Source organism: Hypomesus nipponensis, chromosome 25, assembly GCF_054491055.1.
Source record: "Hypomesus nipponensis isolate SF chromosome 25, ASM5449105v1, whole genome shotgun sequence".
Classification (NCBI taxonomy): Eukaryota; Metazoa; Chordata; class Actinopteri; order Osmeriformes; family Osmeridae; genus Hypomesus; species Hypomesus nipponensis.
Window position 1 is genome coordinate 3,228,151 of NC_140385.1, and position 16,889 is coordinate 3,245,039.

Consider the following 16,889-nt stretch of genomic DNA (forward strand, 5'->3'; position numbering starts at 1 on the left):
GTAAAGAGAGGGGAGGAGGGAGAGGGAGGGAGGTAAAGAGAGGGGAGGAAGGAAAGGGAGAGGGAGGGCAGTAAAGAGAGGGGAGGAGGGAGAGGGAGGGAGGTAAAGAGAGGGGAGGAGGGAGAGGGAGGGAGGTAAAGAGAGGGGAGGAGGGAGAGGGAGGGAGGTAAAGAGAGGGGAGGAGGGAGAGGGAGGGAGGTAAAGAGAGGGGAGGAAGGAAAGGGAGAGGGAGGGCAGTAAAGAGAGGGGAGGAGGGAGAGGGAGGGAGGTAAAGAGAGGGGAGGAGGGAGAGGGAGGGAGGTAAAGAGAGGGTAAGGTAGAAAGTCCATCCTTGTATTGGCTGTTAGATGGCTGTCGTGTCTGTGAGTTGACAAGTAGAGAGGCTCTTTCCCCCAGTTCTGACCAGCAGAAACACAGCGCTTCACACCTCAAACTGAGTGTTTGTTCTAGGGTGTGGTCAAACAGCCGAGTTTCAATGACCTACTTTGTACGTCAGTTCCAACCTTTACCTTGCGGTAAAGAGCAGTTTGCAAGCCAGCAGAGTGCTAGGACAGAGAGAGTGGTCTACCACAACTAAAACAGCACATTGTTCCTCATCTAGAAATAACCCTGCTTCTGATCAGTACATCCTCTGTTCTGAAGAAGATGGTCTTAGAGGCGTGAAAGGTGAGGGGGGGCAGAGGGAGGCACGTAGACAGAGAGGCAGAGAACCAGATTCTCTTTGGAATCATGTCCTGACACGTGTGTGTGTGAGTTTGAGTGTGCATTAACAGATGCTTGATTGATGCTTGACTGGTCCATAGTGGGGGGGGGGGGGGGGGGGGTGCAGGATGGGGGGTGTGGGGTGGTGGTGGTGCAGAGTGTGTGTGTGTGTGTGTGTGGGGAGGGGGGTATGGGTTAGTCCCTGCAGGTCCGCCTGGATGACATCAGGTTCTGGGGAGAGGAGATTCTCTGGAACACACACAAACATACACACAAGCATGATGAGAGGATAAGAGGATGAGAGGGGAGGATGAGAAGAGAGGATGATGACGAGAGGATGATGATGCACATGCTTTCAGGAACTAATTTCACACGTATATAATGTACTGAGAAGCAAATCATGGAATTTGCTTTACAGGATTTTTAAATTACTTGCTGCAGCTCCCCTCCTCCACCACTAGAGGGCTTCACTGCAGCTCACCTTCTCCACCACTAGAGTATTTCCCAAATATGTTTTATTTGTTGTTCTTGAACCAAACTCAAAATACTCGCTTTTTCATAGAAGAATCTTAGCAGACTTCGCCTGAGTTTGAAACTAATCTGAAATGGGGAAACTAGCAAGTTGCACCCAGACTGTTAAGGGGGTGACTCGGAACTGTAACCGTTGACAAAGTAACATATTAGTTTACATATTACATTGAGGACAGACATTTTTTTGGGGGAAGGTCTATGTTGGGACTATTTTGCCGCAGCAAAGTGTTCAGATGTCACTGTCAACAAATGTGAGAGCTACTTGTTTCTTAACAGGCCAGATGATAGATGTCGATGAGTTAAATAAAGCGGTAACGCCACTTTGTAAACACCTCAAGACACTTAACTCGTGTCAGGTTTCTGCGCTGCTGCGCGCTGACATCAAAGTATTGTGGGCGGAGACAGCTCTGTACTGTAACCATTGACAGTGAGCTAAACTCGAGAGTTCGACCAAATTTTGAAGACGCCGGACTTTTGCAACTGGCGTTAACAGTTCTGCTTTCCCCTTTACGCGTGTAAACGTGAAACCCCACCTAGAGATGCAGACAGCATGACAGCAAGAAGCTGCAGGATTTAAACTTCGCCTTTAGCCCAAAATCCTACCACGGAAGAGCACATCGACGTTGTCAACATGAGAAGCCGAAGCAACTCAGGTGTAAAACTCGACAATTATGCTCGGATTGTACAACAGACCATTCTTCGTCACCAAGTGAGTGTGGTGGGAGGTTAATCATGAATGTGCACTGTACTCTCTGCCTCCATTGCAACATTGAAAGTCCGACATCGAGCATGGCTGTTTTTGTACACACGGGGTCAAGTCAACTCTCCTGGTTCAAATCCTAAACATTTAACATAAAGTTTTTAAACCCTGGACTCTGAATTGAACACTCAAATCAGACGTTGTGATTTAAAACGAACTCAACATAAACCCCCACTCAGTTCACACAGCATAGACTAATTGTATTGCCGCCGTAATGCAATACTTCATCCAGGGTTGCTGAACGTCAAACCCTGTTGACCAGTGGGGTGAAAAAGGGAAGGAAAGAACAACGACTTATGTCAAAGACATGCACTCATTACACCAACGTCCTTATGTCCAAGACAAAGCCTCTTCTTAACTAACAACTGTAAAGAGATATATTTCATTATTGAAATGTGCTTTTGGACGCTTTCTCTCTGTCAACATCGCTGCGCGCATGCAGTGCCCCCGTGCAGAGGGCAGAAACCCACCACGTGCTTTAACTTCCTGGGCTGTGGCTCTTACAGCATTTCCTGAATGACCTGAGGGTCAGGTTACACATTAAACACACACACACACATACATGCACTCGTACACATGTAGCCAGTCGCACACACATGCACACACGTGTTCATGCACTCTTAACAGGAGCACTTTCACAAACTTACAGACACATACAGGCACACACACATTCATTTATGCACTCACTCACACACACATACAGAGACAGAAATATGCAAAACCACACACACACACACACACACACACAGACAGAGATATACAGACATGTCCAGCCTGCTTCTTCACTACAACTACACCTTCTAGCTGTTTCTGCCTCCCTCCTCCCAGCTGAGCTGACTGTAGCAGGGCAGGACAGCACGGCTCAGGTCTGTCCAGGCCTGCGGTCAGGCACGGCTCGTTCCAGGTCCGAGGGGCCTTTCAGGAGGAACCAGCCAGTCACCCGCCAGAGTTGGCTCTCAGTGCAGCTTCACTGGAAGCCCTCCCACTCAGTGCTCTTGTTGGGATTCAGAGCGTAAACACCCTGCGACCAGCCGGACAGAGAACCAGCCAGACAGTTGACCAGTCAGACAGTTAAATAAGTAGTCAGCCAGCCAAACAAGGCATTGCCACCTACAAGAGGTCCATACACACACACACACACACACACACACGTACACACACACATTCCCTGCTGGTTACACACACATTTTGACACTGCGTCCTTGCATCAGGTGGTCAGACTGATGGCTGACCGGCTGGCTGACTGACTGGTTGACTGGCTGGCCAACTTAGCGACTGACTCCAGCATCTGTGCAGCTGAGAGGGATAATCTGTCACGTTGTGTGAACGTGACCTCAATACCGCCTGTCCTTATGTCCCCTCACGAGGAGCACCATTCTGTCTTTACAGAACCCATCCCATCCCAGGATGTAGAGGAACACTGCTGTTGATCCTGAGCATGTACAGATGGATTGAGGGTTTTCTGTTTCAAACCAAAAATTCAGTTAGAGTGACCGAAACAGATGTTTTTGGGGTAGCTAGCGATTTCCCTCATTCACTAAAAGACCTTTGACCCCAGCCAGGACAGGGACGGGGGTCGATTGCTAGTCAGCGGTGACCCGACGGGACGCCCGTTGTCGGGGACGTCACCTGCTTCCTGTCTCGGCCCGTTTGACTTTTTAACCTCTGACCCCTGCAGGACCCTGTCACTGGTCTGCTGCCGGCCAGCGAGGACCAACCGGACTCCTGGGTCAGAGACAACGTCTACAGCATCCTGTCGGTCTGGGCGCTCAGCCTGGCCTACAGGAAGAACGCCGACCGGGACGAGGACAAGGCCAAGGCCTACGAGCTGGAGCAGGTGGGAAAGCCAGGGGCTGGAGTTGAGGGATAGCCCAGGGTATAGGGCTGGGAGGTGGGGTAGGCAGGTAGGCCAACACCTATGAGCTGGAGCAGGTGCTGACAGTACCATGCAGCGCAGGCGTCAACAGGATCCTGTTACTCTGGCTGAAACAAAAAGGTCATTGTTTATTTTCTCTCTCGCGCGTGCTCACTCGCATTCTATCTCCTCTCTCTCTCTCTCTCTCTCTCTCTCTCTCTCTCTCTCTCTCTCTCTCTCTCTCTCTCTCTCTCTCTCTCTCTCTCTCTCTCTCTCTATCTATCTCTCTCTCTCTCTCTCCCCCTCCCTCCCTCCCTCATTGTGGCTGCTTCTGATCTGCTGGCTCATCATTGTGTTCTCTCTCTCTCTCTCTCTCTCTCTCTCTCTTGTTTTTCTCTTCTTCCTCTCTCTCTCCCTGCAGAGTGTGGTGAAACTCATGAGAGGTCTACTACAGTGTATTATGAGACAGGTATGCACACACACTGAAACAAACACACACACACTGAAACACACAAACACACACTGACACACACACACCAAGCACTGACATCCCCTCTCCTCTTTCCTCCCCTCCTCCTCTCCAGCTTGACAAAGTAGAGAAGTTCAAGTACAGTCAAAGTCCTTCTGATTCGCTCCATGCCAAGTACAACACGCACACTTGCGCCACCGTTGTTGAGGACGACCAGTGGGGCCATCTCCAGGTGGACGCCACCTCCCTCTTCCTGCTCTTCCTGGCCCAGATGACTGCCTCAGGTGAGTGGGTGGGGCCTCCTGCTCTTCCTGGCCCAGATGACTGCCTCAGGTGAGTGGGTGGGGCCTCCTGCTCTTCCTGGCCCAGATGACTGCCTCAGGTGAGTGGGTGGGGCCTCCTGCTCTTCCTGGCCCAGATGACTGCCTCAGGTGAGTGGGTGGGGCCTCCTGCTCTTCCTGGCCCAGATGACTGCCTCAGGTGAGTGGGTGGAGCCTCCTGCTCTTCCTGGCCCAGATGACTGCCTCAGGTGAGTGGGTGGGGCCTCCTGCTCTTCCTGGCCCAGATGACTGCCTGTGAGTGGGTGTGACCAGGTATCCTCTGGTCTGCAGTACATGTTGTACTTTCGGTGTAAACCAGGTCGTGTGACCACGTGTGACCAGTTCTCCTCTGGTCTGCAGGTGTGTGTGTTCTAGTTCTTCTCTGGTGTGTGTGTTCCACCTGTGCTCTGCTGTGCAGGTCTCCACATTGTGTACACCCAGGATGAGGTGGACGTGGTTCAGAACCTCATGTTCTACATCGAGGCAGCGTACAAAGTAGCGGTAAGACACTTTAACCCTCACCTCCACCCTCCTGACCATGACCCTCCACCCTCCTGACCATGACCCTCCACCCTCTTGACCGTGACCCTCCACCTCACCTGATCGTGACCCTCCACCCTCCTGACCATGACCCTCCACCCTCCTGACCATGACCCTCCACCCTCCTGACCATGACCCTCCACCCTCCTGACCATGGCCCTCCACCCTCCTGACTATGACCCTCCACCCTCCTGACCATGACCCTCCACCCTCCTGACTATGACCCTCCACCCTCCTGACCATGACCCTCCACCCTCCTGACCGTGACCCTCCACCCTCCTGACTGTGACCCTCCACCCTCCTGACCGTGACCCTCCACCCTCCTGACCATGACCCTCCACCCTCCTGATCATGACCCTCCACCCTCCTGACCATGACCCTCCACCTCACCTGACCGTGACCCTCCACCCTCCTGACTATGACCCTCCACCCTCCTGACCATGACCCTCCACCCTCCTGATCATGGCCCTCCACCCTCCTGACTATGACCCTCCACCCTCCTGACCATGACCCTCCACCCTCCTGACTATGACCCTCCACCCTCCTGATCATGACCCTCCTCCCTCCTGACCATGACCCTCCACCCTCCTGACCATGACCCTCCACCCTCCTGACCGGGACCCTCCACCCTCCTGACCGTGACCCTCCTGACCATGACCCTCCACCCTCCTGACCATGACCCTCCACCCTCCTGATCATGACCCTCCACCCTCCTGACCGTGACCCTCCACCCTCCTGACCATGACCCTCCTGACCATGACCCTCCTGACCGTGACCCTCCACCCTCCTGACCATGACCCTCCTGACCATGACCCTCCTTACCATGACCCTCCACCCTCCTGACCGTGACCCTCCACCTCACCTGACCGTGACCCTCCCTCTGACCCTTGACCCTAACGATGACCTTCACCCTAACCCTTTCCTAAGTAGCTGCTGTTGTTGTTGTGTTACTCACTCTTCCTGTCTTTGTCCCAAAGGATTATGGGATGTGGGAAAGAGGAGACAAGACCAACCAGGGCATAGCTGAGCTCAATGCCAGCTCCATAGGAATGGCCAAGGTAAACACACACACATATACACACACACACCCATGCATGCGCACACACACTCACTCAGTTTAAGTGCTGCTAGTGTATAGCAGAGTGTAAAGCATATTCCTGGAGGGTAGATGGAAGAGAGAATGGTGAGGGGGAGAGGGAGAGGGAGAAGTAGAGAGGGAGAAGGAGAGGGAGAAGTAGAGGGGGAGAAGGAGAGGGAGAAGGAGAGGGAGAAGTAGAGAGGGGGAGAAGGAGAGGGAGAAGGAGAAGGAGAGAGGGAGAAGGACGGGAAGGGAGGTGATGGGGTGAAGAGAAAAGGTCATAATTCACGTGTGTGTGTGTGTGTGTGTGTGAGAGAGTGTGAGTGAATCAGCCTATTAAATTGATTGACGCCATGGAAACACTTCCGGAACACTCCGCACACATTCTCCTCTCCTCCCGTCCTCCTTCTCTCCTCCTTTAATCCAGTGATCCTGCGTTCAGTTCCTTAACACAAGCCTCTCCTCAACCCCTTACTGTATGCCTACGTGTGTGTGTGTGGTGTTCACAGAAGCAATGTGTGAAACCCTGTCTTAGTCAATCATTACCGCATACTCAGCTGTTGTGTGTCTCTGTGTGTGTGTCTGTGTCTCTGTGTGTGTGTGTGTGTGTGTGTGTGTGTGTGGGTGTGTGTGTGTGTGTGTGGTATCAGGTTCCTGACAGCGTATTAGCTCTTGTCCTTCTAAGAACCGAAGCTCACTCAGTCAGAAGCCCCTTCTCAGAACACAGACACTCCCTATGGAACACTTCAGTTCATACTTAGTATCCATGGAAACATGCGTGTGTCACTTGAAGTGTAGCGTGTTAACACCACATGTTACAGTACTGGACATCGGTTGGTGGAAACTCTCACTTGGAACTGGGTTTGTCATGCTGAGTTTGAGAGTAAAAGTCATGCAGAAATCCCAATCTGAGATGTTTGTTTGTTTGTGTGTGTTGTTTGTTTGTTTGTTTGTGTTGTTGCCAGGCAGCTCTGGAGGCGCTGGATGACCTGAACCTGTTTGGAGCCAAAGGAGGGCCTGGCTCTGTGGTGCATGCCCTGGCAGACGACATCCAGCACTGCCAGGTACACGCACACACACGCACACACACACAGGCACACACACACACAGGTGTACGCACACACACACACGTGCACAGACAGTACTTCAAGTGCAAAGCTAATAAACCTTTCTCCACTCTTCCCCTTTGACAAATACCTTCCTCCCCCTCCTCCCCCCTCCTCCCCCCTCCCCCTCCAGTCCATCCTGACCTCCATGCTCCCCAGAGCCTCCATGTCTAAAGAGGTGGATGCCGGTGTCCTCTCCATCCTCTCCTACCCAGCCTTCGCTGTGGATGACCTGAGCATCGTCACCCTCACCAAGGAGGAGATCATCTCCAAGCTGCAGGTCGGCCACACCGCGCCTCTCACTCTCTCTCTCTGTCTCTCTGTGTGTCTCTCTCTCTCTCCCCCTCCCTCCCTCAGTCAGGTTCCTAAGGTCTCGTGAGTTGTAACTTTCTATTCCGTTCATCTTGTGTTCCTCTTGTGTTCTTTAGGGTCGTTATGGGTGCTGCAGGTTCCTCAGAGATGGACACAAGACCCCTAAAGAGGTAAATCTCTCTCTCTCTCTCGCTCTCTCTCGCTCTCTCTCTCTCGCTCTCTCTCTCTCTCTCTCTCTCTCTCTCTCTAGCTGTCTCTCTCTCTCTCTCTCCGTCTGTCTCTCCAGCTGTCTCTCTCTCTCTCTCTCTCTCTCTCTCTCTCTCTCTCTCTCTAGCTGTCTCTCTCTCTCTCTCTCTCCGTCTGTCTCTCCAGCTGTCTCTCTCTCTCTCTCTCTCTCTCTCTCTCTCTCTCTCTCTCTCTCTCTCTCTCTCTCTCTAGCTGTCTCTCATTCCAATACACTTGTTCACTCTATGCTTACATTTACCCCCCCCTCCTGCCCCCTCCCTCCCCCAGGATCCTCAGCGTCTGTACTATGAGTCAGCAGAGCTAAAGCTGTTTGAGAACATCGAGTGTGAGTGGCCCCTATTCTGGACCTACCTCATCCTGGACGGCATCTTCAGCAACAGCCCCGAGCAGGTGTGTGTGTGTGTGTGTGTGTGTGTGTGCCTGGAGTAGGTTTGTGTGTGTGTTATTAGCAGGTTATGAGCAGGTTGTCAGCAGGTTGTGAGCAGGTTGTGATGTCCGCAGGTCCAGGAGTACAGAGAGGCCCTGGAGGGGATTCTGATCAAGCAGAAGGACGGCATCAGACTGGTGCCAGAACTGTACAGTGTTCCTGCTGACAAGGTTACACCTGGATCTGTCTGTCTGTCTGTGTGTCTGTCTGTGTGTGTCTGTGTGTCTGTCTGTGTGTGTCTGTCTGTGTGTCTGTCTGTGTGTGTGTGTGTGTGTGTGTGTGTGTGTCTGTCTGTCTGTCTGTCCGTCTGTGTGTCTGTCTCTGTGTGTCTGTCTGCTTGTCTGTCTGTCTTTGTGTGTGTGTGTGTGTGTGTGTGTGTCTGTCTGTCTCTCTGTCTCTCCATCCAGCTATCCAGTTATACATGGAATAATGGCATTGTGTGTGTGTGTGTGTGTATCTGTGTGGTGTGTGTAGGTGGATGAGGAGTATTTGAACCCCCACACGGTGGAGAGGGTTCCCCTGGGGAAGTGCCCTCTGAAGTGGGGCCAGTCTCTCTACGTCCTGGGAAGTCTGCTGGCCGAGGTCAGAGGTCACACACACACTGGAAATAAACCTACACAAACACACTTCTAAAATACTAATAAAGTGTGTGTGTGTCAGGGTTTCCTGGCTCCAGGAGAGATCGATCCTCTCAACAGACGTTTCTCCACCATTCCCAAACCTGACGTGGTGGTCCAGGGTGAGCTCCTGTCCTCCACCCTCCCCTCTCCTCCTCCTCCTCCACCTCCACCTCCTCCTCCTTCCTGCTCTCCTCTGTGATGGTGCTGTCTCACATTCTGCCATCAGACGCTATAGATGAGAAACGATCCATTCTCTTCTCTTCTCTCTTTCTCTCCTTCTCCTACTCCTCTCCTCCTCTCTCTTCTTTTCTCTTCCTCTCCTCCTCTCTCTTCTCCTCCTCATCTCCTACTCCTCTCTTCTCTTCCTCTCTCTTCTCCTCGTCTCCTACTCCTCTCCTCCTCCTCCTCTCCTCCTCTCCTCCAGTGTCGATCCTGGCGGAGAACGAGGAGATCAAGGAGCTGCTGCTGAAGAACGGTATTGAGGTGGAGACGGTAGCAGACATCCACCCCATCCACGTCCAGCCCTCCAGTGTGCTCAGTCACATCTACGCTAGGCTAGGTACACACACAGTCTCACACACACAGTCTCTCACACACACACACACACACAGTCTCTAACACCCAATGTAGAGGTGTGTTAGTCATGGTGAATGTCTCCCCCCAGGTTGTAACCAGAGGCTGGGACTGACAGGCCGGCCCTACCGGAGGATGGGGGTGCTGGGGACCTCCAAGTTCTACATCATCAGGAACACCATGTTCGCCTTCACCCCCCAGGTCAGACCCCGACCCCTGACCCCCCAGGTCAGACCCCGACCCCTGACCCCCTAGGTCAGACCCTAACCCCTGACCCCCTAGGTCAGACCCTAACCCCTGACCCCCTAGGTCAGACCCTAACCCCTGACCCCCCAGGTCAGACCCTAACCCCTGACCCCACAGGTCAGACCCTAAACCATCATTCCTTTCCTTCTCTCTCCCTCGCTCTTGTCTCTGTCTCTAATTGAAATCTCTATCTCATCTCCTCTCTCCCCCCTCCTCCCCCTCCAGTTCATAGACCACCAGCAGTTCTACCTGGCGCTGGATAACAGGATGATTGTGGAGATGCTGCGTACAGACCTGTCCTACCTGTCCTCCCGCTGGAGGATGACCGGGAGACCTACCGTCACCTTCCCCATCTCCCAGACCATGCTCAGTCAGTCTGTCTGTCTGTCACCTTCCCCATCTCCCAGACCATGCTCAGTCAGTCTGTCTGTCTGTCACCTTCCCCATCTCCCAGACCATGCTCAGTCTGTCTGTCTGTCTGTCTGTCTGTCTGTCACCTTCCCCATCTCCCAGACCATGCTCAGTCAGTCTGTCTGTCTGTCACCTTCCCCATCTCCCAGACCATGCTCAGTCAGTCTGTCTGTCTGTCACCTTCCCCATCTCCCAGACCATGCTCAGTCAGTCTGTCTGTCTGTCACCTTCCCCATCTCCCAGACCATTCTCAGTCAGTCTGTCTGTCTGTCACTTTCCCCATCTCCCAGACCATGCTCAGTCAGTCTGTCTGTCTGTCACCTTCCCCATCTCCCAGACCATGCTCAGTCAGTCTGTCTGTCTGTCACCTTCCCCATCTCCCAGACCATGCTCAGTCAGTCTGTCTGTCTGTCACCTTCCCCATCTCCCAGACCATGCTCAGTCAGTCTGTCTGTCACCTTCCCCATCTCCCAGACCATGCTTAGTCAGTCTGTCTGTGTGTGTCTCTGTCTGTCTGCCTGTATGTCTGTGTGTGTGTGTGTGTGTGTGTGTGTCTGTCTGTCTGCCTGTGTTACCTTGTGTTTGGCTGTTTATTCTTATTTTTGTCACTGGCTGTTTGTGTGTGTGTGTTCCAGCTGAAGACCATTCAGATCTGGACCCTGCAGTTCTGGCCACACTGAAGAAGCTGCAGGATGGGTACTACGGGGGAGCCAGGTGAGGAGGCGGGGGGCAGGGAGGGAGGGAGCCAGGTGAGATGGGGGGGGGGGGGAGGGGTGAGTTCTCACACACGTTTCTCAACTTCTCTCCCCCTCCCTCTCCACCAACTCTCCTTCTCTCCTCCTCCCCCTCCTCCCTCAGGGTCCAGACAGGGAAGCTGTCGGAGTTTCTGACCACTTCCTGTTTCGCCCATCTGAGCTTCCTGGATGGGAAGTCTCCTGGCACCATGGGCCATTACCGTGACGACGAGGAGTACGACGGCAGCTATGACGACCTATGCTTCGATGACGGTACGGAAGGAGAGGGAGAGGGAGGGGGGAGGGAGAGAGGGAGAGGGAGGGGAACACAAGCCCCACCATCACCCTAATTGACCTCTGACCCCCAGACACCGACGATGACCTCGCTCAGTACCTTGACCGTCTGCTGGCCACGTCTACCTCCAAGTCGGGGTTAAAGGTCAAGGGTCAGCAGGGAGGCCTGGGCAAGTTCAGGGCGGCCGTCAACAAGACCAGAGAGATGGTGTCCCTCGTCAACAAGGCCAAGGAGCTCAACATCCACAGTGAGAACCTGACCTGAAGCCTCTACTGACATCCTGACAGGGACCCGGAAACAAAATCACCTTCTCTCTCTCTCTTTCTCCCTCTCTTTATTCTGTCTCTCTCTCTCTCTTTCTCCTTCTCTTCATTCTGTCTCTTTCTCTCTCTCTCTCTCTCTCTCTCTCTCTCTCTCTCTCTCTCTCTCTCTCTCTCTCTCTCTCTCTCTCTCTCTCTCTCTCTCTCTCTCTCTCTCTCTCTCTCAGATGTTCAGATGTATCTGCCCACTAAGCTGTTTCGTTCTCCTCAACCCTCCCTCAACCTCACAGACTCTCCCAGAGCTCTCACCACCCAGGTGTGTGTGTGTGTGTAGCAATGAGTGTGTAGGGGTGTGTGTTTGTGGGTGGTCCAACTTTTCCCCCCACCCTCTCTCCTTCTCTCTCTCCCTCCTCCTCCTCCCCCCAGACTCCCGTGGTGGTGGTGACTGACAGCAGTGTTCCCAGAGACGCCCATGGCCTGATAGACCACCAGGCTCTGGTGCGGATGCTGAAGGACACCCACAACCTGCAGGACCAGGCAGACATCCTCTACATCCTCTTCAAGGACAAGTCAGTTTGTCCCTCTCGCTGTCTCCCTTTCTGTGTCTCTCTCTCTTTCTCTGTCCCTCTCTCTCTCTCTCACTCTCCTTCTCTGTCTCCATTTTGACAGATACAATGCCTCTATTTCTATCTCTCACGGTTTTTCCCTCCCTCCCTCCCTCCCTCCCTCCCTCCCTCCCTCCCTCCCTCCCTCCCTCCCTCCCTCCCTCCCTCCCTCCCTCCCTCCCTCCCTCCCTCCCTCCCTCCCTCCCTCCCTCCCTCCCTCCCTCCCTCCCTCCCTCCCTCCCTCCCTCCCTCCCTCCCTCCCTCCCTCCCTCCCTCCCTCCCTCCCTCCCTCCCTCCCTCCCTCCCTCCCTCCCTCCCTCCCTCCCTCCCTCCCTCCCTCCCTCCCTCCCTCCTCCAGAGGTATGGAGTGGGACACCCAGCTGCAGGGCCCAGGCAGCACAGTGAGGGAGCTGCTGTCTGAGCTGTATGAGAAGGCTGGAGACCTGCGCCACTGGGGCCTCATCCGCATGATCTCCGGCATGCTGCGCAAGAAGGTGGAGGAGCTGGACTGGGTGAGACACAAACACACATTAATGCACACACACACGTAAACACACACACGTAAACACACACACATAAATACACACACATAAATACACACTCCAAGAAACCCCGTCAACTACTACTGATTGGAGGACGTTGTTGTGTGTCTCCAGGCCTGCTCTGATTGGTTGTTGTGTGTCTCCAGGCCTGCTCTGATTTGCTGGCCCACCAGAAGCACCTGACGGTGGGCCTTCCCCCTGAGCCCAGAGAGAAGACCATCACCGCCCCCATACCCCCCGACCAGCTGGTCAAACTCATCGACGAGGCCAGCGAGAACAACATCACCATAGCGATCCTCACACAGGTGGGAGGGAGACACACACACAGAGACAGACAGAACACACACACACACACAGACAGATAGAACACACACACACACACTCAAGACAGGTAAAAACACAAACACATTGTGAAATCATGTACACATTTTCCCCCTTCCCTCCCTTTCCTCCCTTTCTCCCTCCCTTTCTCTCCCCTCCCTTTCTTCCCCATCCCTCCCTCTCCTCTCCTCCCTGCAGGAGATCATGGTGTTCCTGGCCATGAACATGAGGACCCAGCCCAGCCTGTTCTCTGAGATGTTCCGGCTCCGCATCGGCCTCATCATCCAGGTTATGGCCACCGAGCTGGCCCAGTCCCTCAACTGCTCCGGTACGGAGGGAGGGAGGGAGGGAGGAAGGGAGGGGGAGGGAGGGGGGAGGGGAGGGGGAGGGCAGGGGGAGGGGAGGGAAGGGGAGGGGGGAGAGTGGAGGGAAGGGGGACGGAGGGGGGAGGGGGCAGAGTGGAGGGAGGGGGGAAGTGAAGGGAGGGGGGAGAGAGGAGGGGAGGGAGGGGAGGAGAGGGGGAGAAAGGAGGTAGGTAAAGTGGGGTAAGAAGGGCCCGGAGGGAGAGAGTGAGAGAAGCTCTTTGTTGGTGATTGGCCCAGTCCCAGAATGGTGGGTGGGTGTGTGTGTGTGTGTGTGTGTGAGCAGGAGAAGAGGCCACAGAGAGTCTGATGAGTTTGAGTCCGTCGGAGCTGAAGAACCTCTTACATCACATCCTGTCTGGGAAAGAGTTCGGAGTGCAGAAGAGCGGTCAGTCAACCAAACACAGATAACTTCCTCCCCACCACTTCCTATTTCCTGTCGTCCTCCTGATTAGTCTACTTTGTTAGAAGGAGTTTGATCATTTGATGGTGTATGTATAAATATTCTAGTGTGTATATGTAAGTATATTCCAGAGTGTGTGTGCGTGTGTGTGTGCTCCTCCAGTGCGTTCCGTTGCCCAGTCTACGGGGGCCAGTCCAGCCATCTCCATCCACGAGGTCGGCCATGTTGGGGCCACCAAGAGCGAGAGGGCTGGGATCAGCAAACTGAAGAGCGACATGAAGATGGTAGGAACCCTGTGTGTGTGCGTGTGTGTGTGTGTGTGTGTGGTCAGTCAGTCAACCTCTCCTTTCCACTCAACGCCCCTCTCTCTGTTACAGCTGGAGCACACATTATCTCTGACGGAGACTTGTAAGGTGATGATGATGATGATGATGTGTCTTCATCTCTGTCAGGGTTAATTCCCCCAACTGCATGTTAACACTAGCGAGATGTCAACTTGGGGTCAACAAGGGTTGAATTCACTGGGCACTGGGTGCCATGGTGATGGTGATCAGACAGTAATTTAGCTCTGTAATGGTGATGAGACGGTGTTTGTTGATCCTGGAGATCCAGAGGGAAGGACATTGCTATTGTGTTTATCTCATGCATTTCTCTTCTTCTTTCTTTCTCTCTCTGTGTCGTGTTTTATGTCATCCTCTCTCTATTTACCCGTCTCTCCCTCCCTCCCTCTCTCTCTCTCTCTCTCTCTCTGTCTCTCTCTCTCTCTCTCTGTCTTTCTACCTCTCTCACTCTCTGTCTCTCTCTCTCTCTCTCTGTCTTTCTACCTCCCTCCCTCTCTCTCTCTCTCTGTCTCTCTCTCCCTCCCTCCCTCTCTCTCTCTCTGTCTCTCTCTCTCTCTCTCTGTCTTTCTACCTCTCTCACTCTCTCTCTCTCTTCCCCCCACATTAGAGTCTGACACCTCACATGCTGGACATTGAAAACATTGAGTCAGGGGTAAGTCATGAATCTAGCTATTAATAGTCTGTACTACTGAGATCTGACCAATGGGATCATATTTCACTGATCTACATGGGATCCAATCCCCTCACCTATGTGTGGGATGGGTATGGGGTTGTATGGACCCACATGTCGCTTTGGATAAAAGTGTCTGCTAAACGAATACATTACATTATTGCTTGATTTTGAATCTACGTAGGTTAGAATCCCTTTACCCAGGAAGCTGTTGCCTGATCTTTCTCACTGTGTTTATTATGATCTGCCAGAGGTACAGGATGCCCTCCATAGAGTCCCTAGACATCCCAGCTCACCTGCCCGTCGTCAGGGATATGAGGCACGGCCAATGGCTACGCAGGAGGCGTCTGGATGGGGCGCTGAACCGAGTACCTGTGGGGTTCTACCAGAAGGTCTGGAAGATTCTGCAGAAGGTGAGACTCAGAGTTCTGATGTGACGAGAGAGGGGGGAGGTTTAGGGAGGGGGAGAGAGAGGGGGGGGGGTGGGAGAGAGGAGGGAGAGAGGGAGATTACAGGAGAGGAATTGGAAGGGAGTGAAAGTGATGGATTGCATCGTACTAAACTGAGCTGTATGGTAACTGAAGTAAGCAGTTACTGAAGTAAGCAAGTTTCGTGTGCTGTTTTGCAGTGCCACGGCCTGTCTATAGAGGGCTTTGTCCTGCCCTCCTCTACCACCAGAGAGGTAACTTACACCACTCTCAGCCCTCTGCACACACTCCATCTGTCCATCCATCTGTCCATCCATCCATCTGTCCATCCATCCCTTTATCCATCCATCCAAACAAACTTGCCTTGACATCTACTGTCATATCTCCTTCTCCATACAACTTTCCCCCTCCACCACTCCATCTATCCCCCTCCCCTCCCCCCCCCCCCCTCCCCTCCCCTCCCCCCAGATGACCCCCGGTGAGATCAAGTTTGCGGTCCACGTGGAGACGGTTCTGAACCGGGTTCCCCAGCCAGAGTACCGGCAGCTCCTGGTGGAGGCAATCCTGGTTCTGACCCTGCTGGCCGACGTGGAGGTTGACTCCATCGGGAGCATCGTCCACGTGGAGAAGATCGTCCACATCGGCAACGACATGTTCTACCAAGACCAGGTCCGGTCCTCTCTCTCTTTCCATCATTCTCTCTCTCTTTCCATGTCTCTCTTTCTCTCTTGCCATGTCTCTCTCCTCTCTCCCCTCTCTCTCTTTCCATGTCTCTCTCTCTCTCTTTCTTTCTCTTTTTCCATCTCTCTCCCTTTCTCTCTCTCTCTCTCTCTCTCTCTCTCTCTCTCTTCACCTCCTACATATCCCTCACCTCTACCCCCCCCCCCCCCTCTGCAGAAGGACCTGGGAGCAGAGGAGAGCGTCTTGGAGAGGGACCCGTCCACAGGGGTGTGCAGGCTGCTGTACGACAGCGCCCCCAGTGGCCGCTTCGGCAGCATGACGTACATGTCCAAGGCTGTGGCCGTCTACGTCCAGGACTTCCTCCCCAGCGGAGCCTGCGCCATGCAGTAAAACTACTTTGGGCGCGTTTGATTCGACTCGCTGCCGGCGGGTATCAGACCGAGCCGTTGGTCCTGATTGCAGTGGGTGAGACTAATCAAGTGCACCTGAGGGTTTGCTTGAGGGGATTTGCAAGAAGTAGCTTACCCAGGTCTAAAGGAAACACGCGCACCCACTGTTACACACACTTCACACACACACTGTTACACACACACACACACTGTTACACACACACACACACTGTTACACACTTCACACACACACACCTCACACATAGACACACTCACACACACACCTTCTGTCACACAGACACACACACATACAAACATGTACACACACACCTCACACATCTGCACACCAACCTGTTGTTTTGCACCTTCACACCCTAATAAACTAGCGGGTGGTCAAAATGGCCAGTTTACAATTGACCTGATATGTGATAAACAAAGAATTATGTTTTCAGTGAGTCTCCACAGTGTTTGTGGAATTACTAAATGACAAAGTATTATTTTAGGTATTGTAAAGAAGTTACACAAGTTTTTGCTGATGGAGTTTGAGTTTTGTGTGATTTTGATTTTGACCTCGAATGCCTCACTGTGTGCTCAGAACTACTGCTTTTTGTTGATAATAAATTAAATCAGAAAGCTGTAAATGTTGAGAAGGATTTGTTTTT

At 53.2% G+C, this 16,889-nt stretch overlaps 1 protein-coding gene across 5 annotated transcripts; it reads left to right on the forward strand.

Annotated features, from left to right (window-relative positions):
- The first annotated feature begins 1,640 nt into the window (after window positions 1-1,640).
- phka1a (phosphorylase kinase, alpha 1a (muscle)) lies at window positions 1,641-16,868 on the forward strand. 5 transcript variants are annotated; one of them, XM_084691304.1, is made up of 32 exons: window positions 1,641-1,942; window positions 3,672-3,830; window positions 4,270-4,317; window positions 4,433-4,601; window positions 5,056-5,138; window positions 6,155-6,235; window positions 7,221-7,319; window positions 7,495-7,641; window positions 7,790-7,843; window positions 8,187-8,309; window positions 8,421-8,516; window positions 8,821-8,928; window positions 9,007-9,085; window positions 9,391-9,525; window positions 9,631-9,740; window positions 10,011-10,155; window positions 10,832-10,910; window positions 11,055-11,203; window positions 11,299-11,472; window positions 11,713-11,801; window positions 11,912-12,054; window positions 12,449-12,602; window positions 12,779-12,937; window positions 13,152-13,281; window positions 13,602-13,703; window positions 13,881-14,002; window positions 14,096-14,131; window positions 14,667-14,711; window positions 14,981-15,142; window positions 15,358-15,411; window positions 15,626-15,826; window positions 16,055-16,868. In XM_084691304.1, the coding sequence occupies exons 1-32, from the start codon at window positions 1,865-1,867 to the stop codon at window positions 16,226-16,228; spliced, it is 3,687 nt and encodes a 1,228-aa protein (XP_084547430.1). In that variant the 5' UTR covers window positions 1,641-1,864; the 3' UTR covers window positions 16,229-16,868. The 5 variants fall into 5 exon arrangements, with proteins under 5 accessions (XP_084547430.1, XP_084547431.1, XP_084547432.1 ...); XM_084691305.1 differs by lacking the exon at window positions 14,096-14,131 and having other exon boundaries at window positions 1,642-1,942; XM_084691306.1 differs by lacking the exons at window positions 1,641-1,942; window positions 3,672-3,830 and adding an exon at window positions 3,872-3,989.
- Window positions 16,869-16,889: the final 21 nt, after the last annotated feature.

Bases quoted from the DNA above. Each gene is read 5' to 3' on its own strand.
- phka1a (XM_084691304.1), top strand. From the start codon at position 1,865: ATGAGAAGCCGAAGCAACTCAGGTGTAAAACTCGACAATTATGCTCGG. The intron at 12,055-12,448 runs GTCAGTTTGTCC...TCCCTCCTCCAG, and splicing joins TACATCCTCTTCAAGGACAA to AGGTATGGAGTGGGACACCC. The intron at 15,412-15,625 runs GTAACTTACACC...CCCTCCCCCCAG, and splicing joins CCTCCTCTACCACCAGAGAG to ATGACCCCCGGTGAGATCAA.